The sequence below is a fragment of the Chaetura pelagica genome, unplaced genomic scaffold (genome assembly GCF_000747805.2).
Source record: "Chaetura pelagica isolate M959 unplaced genomic scaffold, ChaPel_1.0 scaffold153, whole genome shotgun sequence".
Classification (NCBI taxonomy): Eukaryota; Metazoa; Chordata; class Aves; order Apodiformes; family Apodidae; genus Chaetura; species Chaetura pelagica.
This window is the reverse complement of record NW_009952707.1, coordinates 713,074-723,956: the sequence shown is the minus strand read 5'-3', so window position 1 is coordinate 723,956 and position 10,883 is coordinate 713,074. Positions and strand designations below refer to the sequence as shown.

The 10,883-nt window shown below is 47.8% G+C and overlaps 1 protein-coding gene across 1 annotated transcript in view; it reads left to right on the top strand.

The window, feature by feature from the left end:
- Window positions 1–5,183: 5,183 nt before the first annotated feature.
- Window positions 5,184–10,883, top strand: part of MICALCL (MICAL C-terminal like) — a 33,757-nt gene continuing 28,057 nt past the window's right edge. Inside the window, exons 1-2 of the mRNA XM_009994263.1 lie at window positions 5,184–5,187; window positions 7,614–7,806. Coding sequence (XP_009992565.1) covers window positions 5,184–5,187; window positions 7,614–7,806 — 197 coding nt within the window. The remainder of the gene's footprint in view (window positions 5,188–7,613; window positions 7,807–10,883) is intronic.

Sequence of the window (10,883 nt, the reverse complement as noted above, 5' to 3'; positions counted from 1 at the left end):
CCCTGCCAAGGTGCTAGCCCTGCCTGACTCTTGCTCAGCAGCTGAGCTGAGGTGAGAGCAACTTCATACAGGTCATCCTCCCTAAAAGCAGGGTGAAGGATTTTGAAGGGCTGGAGCTCTGGGTGCAGGCTGTCAGTCCAGTGAAGGACCTTGTCAAGTCACCCCAATGTCCTGGGTTGCTTTGTTGCCTTCCCCGTTCCTTGGTACCAACTTTTCTGAGTGGTCTAGTCTGCTCAGCCGTGGTCACTGTTGGGTCTGCTCCATGAGCTCCTGCCAAGGCCACTAACTTGCCACTAACTGGCAGAAGATGGTTATGCTGTCCAAATGTTCTCACTAATTTAACTTTAGTGAGTAAATGATCATGGTGTTTGAATTATTGGTGCTGTAGGGTTTTTTGTACTTCTTGACCATACACCTCCAAGTATTGTAAACCCTCCCAGCATTTCAGAGATCTTGTAACATCTTTGTCCCACACTGGCTGCATCTCTGACTCCTTTGAGACACTGATGGCACAAAAATTTGCTGCCTCTTAAATGCAAGGGTAAGCTGGCACTGTTGGTGAGTGGAAGAATGTTGATTTAGAAAATTTGGTGTGACACGTAATCGACAATAGATGTGTGTTTTACTGGAAAGAAATTTGCATCTGTCTGTGGGGTCTGCAGGGGCTGTTTGGCCAAACCTGCATATTGGAACTAGTTTTGAACAGGCTTTACCTTTGAGTGAGCACTGATCCAGATGCAAGCCCTGCAGATGAAGCTTTAGGGATACTTCTCAGTTACCAGGCTGTTTAGCTAAACCCTTTCTCTGTAAGGAAAACACTGTATCTCTCCCCACACGAGGAGAATGAAGTGGGTTTTGAAATAGAAAGGAAAAATTGTTTATCCAAATTCTTCATCATGTTTGAGTGGGAGGGCCAGATGAATACAGGATTGTTCCCCTGAAATCACTTATGATCTTTCTGCTGTTTAAATGACTGAAGGCAGCTAAGCTTCACCACTTGCATAAAGAACCCTAAACCTAAAAAACCCGTAGAACCATGTTATTTGCTTTCAGTGCAAGTCAATGAAGGACTCTGATCAGGAGAGCTCAGACCGAGGAGAAACTCTTGCACTGACAGGACAGATGGTAGAGCTTGTGTGGAAATGCTGCTGCCCCAGGACACTAAGCCACTGAGATCAGCTGTCCCTGCCCTCAGGTTATTCTCTGACCAGAACTGCCACTGCTGAGGTGAATGAACCTGTTTTTTGACCATAGCTCCACATTATAAGATGCATTGCAAAATCTGTTCCATATTAAAGGGCCCTAGATCTATGCATGATTTTTTCTAGCTGTAACTCTTCCTGAAGCCTTGAGTTGCCCTTAGTGCCAGCAACTGTGGCAAAGCAGGGAAAGGGGGAAGTGTGAGAATTGCTGTTGTGAACACGGGCAGCAGAAGGTAGAGAGGTTAAAACAGAGGTTTTCCCAAATTCAGTAGGATTTGGGTTTCTGGATCCTTTGGAAAATTCCTCTGAAGTAACTTGTCTATTTTGTGCAGGAGACGATGTTACCGAGGGGCTAAACCCAACTACCTCAGCAAAATTTCGGATTTTTCTTAAAGTGAGGGTGGGAAAAAAGCCCCAACCCCTTTGTCCTGCCTGGTACTGAAGCTAATTAAGCCCCTTTGGCTGGGCAGGCAGCACATTCTCCAGAGGCTGGCTGCCTGCCCCACGCCGCGGCACAGCGCCTGCCTGCCCCGAGCCCTGCCAAGGGTGAGGCTGCGAGTGGCCTCCCTCCCTCCTGCCACCAAAGCACAGTCCTGCCTGGCCAGTGTCGGCCAGGGGGGGCTCCACCCTGCACTTGGGGAGGTGAAGTCTGAGGCTGGTTTTGTAGCACCACAGAGCTGCTCTCCTTGCTCTGATGAGCAGAGCCCTTCCAAGCTGTTACCTCAGGCCAGGTTCACCTGATGTGAAGCCGGCAAGATGTCCTCCACCCCAGGAACGTCCAGCCTGTAGCTGGGTGAGGCCTGTTGAGGTTTGGAGCTGGAAGGGGGCACCCGGGAGCGTGTTGGGACATCACCCCGACAAGGGCTGCTGGGGAAGGGCAGCTAGGAGGTAGGGGATGGATTAGGCAAGGCACAGTGTGCTTGGCAAGGGAGAGGAGAATCAGGAGATGAATGAGGGTGGCAACGGCGTGGCCAAAGCAAAACACTGGGGCAGCGTGATGGATGAGGGAGAAACATCACCAGAAAGGTCCTCCAACATAAGGAGGAGGCTAACAACAACTTAAGGAAAGGAAAACTTCCTCTCTGCACGTCAGCAGACCTTCAGACAGCAAATCACGGATGTGTAAGTGTAGTTTGTAGAACAGCATCAACGGGGTTGCTGCGGGGGATCTGCTGCTCCCTGCTGAGCAGGGCTGGGAGGGCTGCCCTGCCCGCTCGCTTCCCTGTGCAGGAAAGCACTTAAGGACGTGGGGGATTTGGAAGTTAGTACATTAGCTCCCTGGTTTAGTCATCCTGAGCAGCATATGGAACTTCAGCACCTAAAAAGCACGAGTCAGTTGTTTTTGGGACATTCCAGCTTTAACCAGCCGGCAGTGCCCCGTGGGATGCTTGTGGCATGTGCTGCCTGTCCCTGCAGTCGCACTTGCATGACAGATCTGGTTGGCTGTGACCTCAGATTAATGCCTCCCACTGCACAGCTTCTCCTCCCACCCCTGGGTAAATTATTTGAACATTTTGGCAAAGAATTAGCAGGGACTCCAGTCCAAACTGTGACTTCAGAGTATGAGTATTTGCTGCTAGAGGTCTTTAACGTGGTGAGACATAGATAGTAGGAAACCTGAAGTGAGTGTAACAGAAATTAAGTAAGATATTACGTCAATGCTATTTTGAGTGACTGTTTCCTGACAACTGGATTCTCCTCTGATAACACAGGTCAGTGGCACCAGTTTGCACCGGCAGGAAATGGGCCTGTGCCCTTTCCAGTCCCTCAGGCCGGATGCCTCTCTAGCTTTTACATTGTGTGTATTTATCTTAGAAAGTTCAATTCCTCTGATTCAGTCTCTTAGCTTCTAATAGAAAATCTCCTCTCCTGGGGAGGAAACCTGATGCTGAGTGAGGGTGTCAGCTGGCCATGGAGCCTGCCTGGGTAATCCCAGATAAGTGGCTTGGTCCACCCCTGTGCCCCTTCCCCTTTGGGAATGGTGATAAGGCTGTTTTTGTCCTCCAGTATGTAAGTACAGGTTTATGAAAGGACATAAACGCTAACAAAATTCTGTATCTCAGAGATTATGTGGGAATTGCAGCCTTGGATTTAGGAGCCGAATGTCAGGGCAGGGGGGCTGCTGTATGTGCCCAGAACCACTGGGGCTTGTCCTCTGCCTGAGCCCAGCTGAGCCTCCAGCGAGGTCTCATCTGTGTCTTCTAAATGGGCCAGTTTACCAGCCAGCTTGATGTGTGACCATAATTAATTGCAATGGTCACCAGAGGTGCCAGCCCAAGGCCCCTCACTCTCAACAGACAGCATTACAAGAATCAAGGCACTGAGGCTTACAGCCTAGTTTGCACCCTGGAGATAGATTTCCAAACAATCAGTACCCTCCTGCTCAACATTGCTGTGCCACATCTCACTGAGAATATGACGGTCAGTACTGTGAGGGATGGGTGGCCCTCCAGGATGCACAGAGAGCTGTGAGGCTCTGTGTTCCAGGGGCTGGAACACAGAGGTATGAGGGCTGCTTGTTATTTAGCTTTGCTCCTTGTTCAGGAGCATAAGTGTATGCTTCACCTTCTTGTAAGTGCTCAGCCTTTGGGCTGCTTCAGGAGAAATTCAGACAGTCCTTCTTATCTTTTTTTTTGTGCAAATTAAGAGATTTAAAGAGGAGCCAGCTTCAAGTTCCTCATTTCTATCAGATCATTTTCATATTTCTGCCTTTTGATGCTCCTTTAAATTAACCTCAGTGATGGCCGGTGGGGAGGTCTTGCAGCTGATGGCAGGTTGAATTTGATTGCATTGCTGTGGAGGGTCAGGTAATAATTGCCAGGCAGACTCCAGGCCTGCAGAGCCTCCAGGCTTTTATTTGACTTGGCCATGTTCTTCCTCTGTGGTGTTTACATGAACCCTGCAGCAGCTCTCTGCATTCAGTCTGCACCCCTTTTGTTCTTGGGAATTGAAACCTGTCTCCTGTGAGAGACTGCAGCTCTCCTGGGTTTCAGTCCAGTGCTACGGCAGAGGCTGGGTCCCAACAGTGCTGCCAGTGCCACTTTTTAGGAGAGACCCATCAAATCACCAGAGCCCACAAAAAACCCTGACACTTGAGCATCTAGGACATCTTTGCCTTTTGTTCAAGCCTGTCACCCAAGGTGTAACCTACAATGAGAAGCAGCGATACTCACTTGGATCTTTTCAAGTCTCCTGCACAGCTTGTAACCTAGTGTTTGAGTTAACTGCTTTTACGGAGTTGAGTCCAATGTACTTTATTCAACTTTATATCCCACAATAAAAGTATCAATTACATACCTTGGTAAGGAGCGGGTTTGCTTCCTTATTGTAGACTGGTTTGGGTTGGAAGGGACCCTTAAAGATCATCTAATCCAACCCTGTTGCCATGGGCAGGGACACCTTTCAATAGATCAGGGTGGTTGCTAATGCTGATCTTAAGCCTGATTAGTATCACTCCAAATGCAAACTTTCTCAGAAAGGTGTCAACCTCTAACAAATTGCTGAGAGGGTCAACTTCTAGGTACAGAATTCAGGGAGAGATAGTGAGATACAAAAAAAAAAAGAAAAGGCAAAAAAGGCAAGAACAGAAATTTAACCCTTCAGAGAGAGGTGACAGTGCCATCCACCACTGTCATCCAGTGGCCTGGATGACACCCTAAGGTCTATCACCAGCTCTGACTATTAAATATACAATTATTTAGAAACTGGATGTGTAATGGGCAATTGCAGGGGGACTTGTTGACTTGAACTCTGTTTGCATCCAGGAACCACACTGGGAATCATTTTAGGTTGTCTGCCTGTGGGTTTCAATGCTCTCCAGCTGTGTGTCTGTTAGTCATAAACATGTTTTCTCCTCTTTTCTGTTAGTGTGGTGAGGAAAGCATTACTGTGCAGGATGGGGAGGGAATGTGTACTGAGCGTGCAAGCAAATGACAAAACTGACTTTCTTCTTCAGCCACCCAGGCAGTGCTCATTGCCAGCATGGGTACCAAGTTTACAGAGCAAGCTACAAACTTTGTTTGATTTCACTCTCTCTCTGATTTTCATATAAAACACTGCATCTTTTAAGGAGAAAGTTGAGTTGAAGGACTTAAGTTGTACAAATTGGCTTACAATACTGCTTTGCACTTTGCTTTGGGAGAGTAGGAATGGCAAATCATAGTCCAGCCCCACCTTGTGGGAGAGGGGACAGTTCCCAGGAGGATTTTATGCCCTGTGTAATGAAGGGCAACCGTGCCCTTCTGACCCATGGACTGTCACGCTGCTACCCAAATGCTGTCAGGCTTGCTGTGCACTACCTGTGGAGTGGCTTTGGAGTGGGTGGCCTGGCTGGGCCAAAGTAGAAGTGAGACAAAAATCAGAGAAGGATGAATTTCCTCCATTTCCCAAAGGAAACTAAATCTCTTTGGTCAAGAAGCATGGTTGCTGCAGTGCTAGTGAGCTGGGTATAGTGCCTGAGCATGTGTTTTCATGTGGAAGCATCTTGCTCTGGTGAAGCTGCGAGCTGCTCCTCCTTCCTTCTCAGCTTCTTGTGCACAGAAATAGAAAAAATAACAAACAAACAAACGCAAAAAACCCCAGACACACAAAAATTCTGGAGCAGTGAATTACTGAGGAGATTTTGAGCCAAAGAAATACACTGACTTTTATGAAGGGTGAGAACCCAGAGCTCACCACAGCCTTTTGAAAGTGCAATGCAATGCTCTGTGCTGCTTGGGAAAGTGTGATCACTAAAACAGGAAAAAACTTCTTGTGAAGCCATGGTATTCACTCTGTGAGTGCAAGTAAGGGAGCTTAACCTGGCCAGCACAAGCGTTGTACCTGCAGAGAAATCATCCCTGCTACCAGCAGCTGGACTTTCATCCGTGGTGCTTATTTTTAAACATAGGAAAGAGCGAGCACAAGCAGTAACTGAGACAGGTGCAGGAGCTCAAAACACCAGTTGTTTTTTTTTTTCCTGGGGCAGACAGGGAGCTACCTAAATAATGCAAAATAAAGGCGTAGCTTTACTGTCACAGCTTATACTGGGGACTTCATTTCACAGCTCCACAGAAATGGAAAGAGAGAGAGAGGGATGGGCTCATCAAGCGCTGGGCACAGTGCGGGTCTTGCACCCGCAATACCCGCTGTGTCTGCCCCCAGGAGCAGCAGCGTGAACAGCCGTGGGTGACAGCCCAGGGACAGACGCTGGGACTGAAGGGGAGGAGTTGCTGCTTTGGGGAGGGTTCCATGGGCCAGTGTTTGGGCTTCGCAGTGTTTATAATCCTTCTGATGCGTCTGGGATTTCCTTGCAGCGCTCTTACTCCTGCTGCTTTGTTTGGGATTTTCTTCTGCCTCAACTCATGCAAGTGCTTGACATTAGAGTTACAAACTCTTGCAAGGCAGAGTACAGGGGTGAGTGCACTCCCGCAATAAATGGAGGAGCTGCAAGTTAAAGAGGAGTTTAACTGATTTTTCCTAGATAGTTTGCTCTAAAAGATGAAAAAATAAGCCATGTCTCAGGTCTGATTTGTTTTCACTGACAAAGGAGTAAATTAGAAGCAACAGTGTTGAATTAAATGTGGTGAAAGGACCACATGGGAGGTGGACCGAGCAAAGACACTCTTCCAGAGCTTTTAATCTTTCCCTTCTACATGAAGCCCTAGGAAATTTGCAAATATGTTTGTATTTGCTTGTGCAGGAGGTCGTGGACAAATAAGTTTGCACAGAAATCAAGGATTTCACAGGGAGATATGATTTCCTGCCTTTGGCTCCATCTGAATCACCTGGGATGAGCAAGGGAAACTTGACTTTATTTTTTAATCTTCCTGTCTGAAATCAAAGTTCAGGGATTGTGCTGTTTAGCTGCTGTGATTTTTCCCAAATCTGTGTTTGCTGTGCACACTCAAAAATAGCTTTCTGGAGAACTTGTGTTTATTTTGGTCCCTTCTACTGCTTTAATTGACCTAAACTTGCAATAAAAGGCTGAAGTTTTAGCCACCCAAGCAAGGTTCATCTGCCTGCCTCCTGCCACATGCACTTGCACAGTGGGGACCTGAAAAGGGACCATAAATTCCTATTTATGTGGCTGGCACGTGTCTTTGTTACCGCTGCCACCAGGCTCCCAGCCTGACAGCAGTCCCACCAAACAGAGCCAGGACCTGCAGCTGCAAAAGCTGAAGCTGCCACTAGAGTTTCCCTCTCTTTGCATTCAACCTGAGGATTTCTGGCCGGGCTGTACTGGGTGAAGGGATATTCTTGCTGTGCTGGGCTGTTAGTGTGTGCAGCTCACCTGTGCCCACAGGAATAGTATGAAGCCTCACACAGAAACTGCTGCTGGTGGCCAAGGACCACCTGAACATGGGGGTGACCCCCCCCCCCGCAGACTCTCTCCTCTCCTAACACCCCAATGTCACCTTTGTGCTTTCCCAGACTGCTGCCTGCCTGTGGCTGACGAGCCCACCTCCCCAAAAAAAGCAAAGAGCACCCCTGACCGCCGTGACTTGGAGAGCTGGTTCCCACCCCCTTCCCCGGAGTGGGCCATCGTGAGGGTCATCCCTGAGGAGGAGATGACTGAGCACAACCTTCTCGCTATCAGAGTCATGGTCACCAGTGATGCAAGCAGGTATTTTAAAATACAAGTAAGCCTATAAAAACCCTATAAGCACAGCTTTGTTTTCTCTGGAATACTAAGGAAAAAAATACAACAAATATAGTGCTGAAAGTCCATACAATTTGGAGGGGGAAGGGGTCAGAAAAAAACACTCAGAATAACAACTGTTTTTTACCACAGCAATAAATCCCCCAGACACATGAATCACTTTACAGGAAATCTTCAAACATTCTCAGCCCACACAGGGGCCTGAATCAGAGAGGAAAACTTTGCCTTGATCAGCCTGGGTTCAGCTGTTTATGTACCAAAAAATGTTAGTTCAGGGACTGGGGCAGTGGGTGTGTTGTGGCAAAAGGTGCATCCTGTGACATGGTTTATTCCCACCTGGGGAATCATCACACAGTTCCTCACCCCAGGCTTTTCTCAGAGCGTTTGAGGGCCTGCCCATCCCTAAAAAATCCAAAATTTGATGATCCTTGGGGAGCTGTCAAAGGAAGCCTGATTTCTGCATATAAGTTACAATATGTTAGCTTTCTGGGTAGGATTCTGTGGGAGTTCATGCTGTCTAAAGATTAGTTTGGTATCTCCCAAGTAAAGCAGTTTTCCTTACTGAGACCTAAGAAAGAAGAGGGGGAGGAAAAAAAAAAAAAAAAGAAAAAAAGGAAGCCTAAAGCTAACTGTTGCAAGCACAGAGCTATTGCTCTCTAAGGAAGCTCATTCAAATTCTTCATGTCCCTTGAACGTTCATGGTGATGTGTGTAGCTTGTGGAGAGCAATGCTTGCAGAAATGCAATTTTCTGCTGTTTCCTTCAGTGGTTTTAAATGTTGTTTGTGCTCTGCCATATGGGTGTTCCTCCAGGGAAGGATGAACCCCTCTGGGGTTCCTCTCCCATGGGGGGATGGAGAGCTCAGGAAAGGGTTTCCTACCTGTTTGGCCGGGCCCCCTGGGGAGTGTGTGCTTGTATCCTTCTCTTAATACCTCCGGCTCGTGGTGCTCCAGCAGCAGGCGGGCAGTGATGAGAGTCAGCTAATCCCTCTGATCGGAGGGATCAGCTCCCTTCTCCCTGGCAGCCCGTGCGGTCCCTGGTTCTCTGCCAGCGGGACGACTCGGCTTTTATCACCGGCACGGCTGGTGCCCGCGGCCCCGAGGTCAGCCCCTGCGCTCCGGCAGGCCAGCCCTGGCCTGAAAAAGGGGAGATGAGAGAAACACCAAGTGACAAATGGCACTAATGAGCTGGCTGCGGGGCACTTGGTGGGCAGGGAAAACGACCAGCTCCTTGACACAGTTTTGTGGTTCAGGCTTTAGGTACTTGTGAGTAACAACCACCTATTAAGCAGAGATGAGAGGAGTAGCCTCGTGCTGTGGGACTTTGCTCCTTGTCAGCCAAGGAAAATAAACATTTTGTTCTTTAAAACAGAAATATATCAATCACTGTTAATGGCAGGTCTTTTTCTTTAGTATGGCTCTCTGCCCCATCTCAGTGTGGTATCTCCCCATCCACACAGGATCTCAGCTATCAAAGACTTCATATATTTATATTTTTAACATATGTATTTGACACAGCTTGAAAGACAGCTGAAAAGTATGTGTTAGTGGTGAAATTTAAGGTCACTGTGGTTCAGCCTACTGAGAGAGCAGCGCACCTGGAGTTGTGCTCCCATCCTCGCTGCCTCACCCACCCTGATCGCTCAGCACTGCTGCTTTGGTTTAGATGAAACAGGGGTGCAGGGCTGGTGGGCACTACCCGTATGACATTTAGGCTGGCATTATACTGTTTGCAGCCATTCCTTTAGCTCTTCCTCCTGCCTTCTGGGCTGTGCCTTGCTCTGCTAGAATAAAGCTTTACTTTCTACAAAGCAGTGCTATGTAAACACAAAATAGTTTTCTCCTGCCATGCAAACAGGACAATTCATGATGTAAGCTCCTCTTTTTTTTTTTTAAGGCAGAGCTATTAATAAATCTATGGATTAGGTTAGCAGTACTGTTTGCATTAAAAATAGGCTGAGTGGGATGATGGCACACTTATGGCAATTGAAATGTGGTCACATCAGAAGGCTTGAAAGTACCTGATCCATACAGTCTGGCCTTTAGAGTTGAAAGAAATCTCATGATTACTGAAAAAAAAAGGACTAATAATCACCTCAAATGGTCATTCTCCTATTCAGAGGCAAGGTCACAATGTGTATGCCATTCACATGTGTTTGTGTGGCACGTTTTTTATTACATTCAAGGAAGGGGATGCCAAAATCTGCCTCTGTGATCAGCTTAGGTGCCTCATTGCACTCACGGTCATGTAGGCTCTCACAGTGGCTCTCAGGAATGAGGAGAGATTGTTTCCTTATTTCCTGTAGATGCCTTTTGCATATTTGAGGACTGCTCAGGTAGCTCCACTCAGTCTTCTCTCTAGACTAGACACTTGCAATTTTCTCTGACTTCTTGCCTAAGGCCTGTTTGTTGGTCCCATGGCTGTTCTCACACCTCCCCTCCAGGCTCCCTCCTCCTCTGGAATTGCAGCACCCAGAACTGGGGTCAGGACCAAGCCCAGCCCCTTGCTGTGGTCTAAAACCCTCCCTGTATCTCTGTGAGGTACCCAGCACCCAATAAGAAATGATGCTGTTGTAATAATGAAGAAGAAAATACTCAGGTTTTACAGAGGTTTCATCCAAGCTGTCTGTCCTTCTGCATGCTGAATTAAGTGTTCTTACTTACTTTCTTAGCTGTCAGACCTATCTGCAAAGCTTTTATTTTGCAAGTTGATGTTTTGTCATGCTTGATGTTTTGATTCAGAAACCACCAAAACCAACTTGGATGGTTTCAGCCTGGTGCCAGCGTCACCTGTCACTTCAGGGTTGAAACAGCTGATGCTACATGATTTCTAGCTCGGGTCCCCCCTGAAATGCTGAAGGCATTTCCTCACTCCCCTTGGCCTTCTCTGCTGCTGGCAGCACCAGCACAGAAGCTTCCATTTTGCAGGAGGGGGCTGCATCTTGCTCGCTGCTTGCGAGGTGGCCGGTGCTCAGCAACCACTGCTGCCTGGAGGAAGGAGCTAGTTCCAGGTCCCAAGTGGGTGATGCAGTGAGGTTCAGCA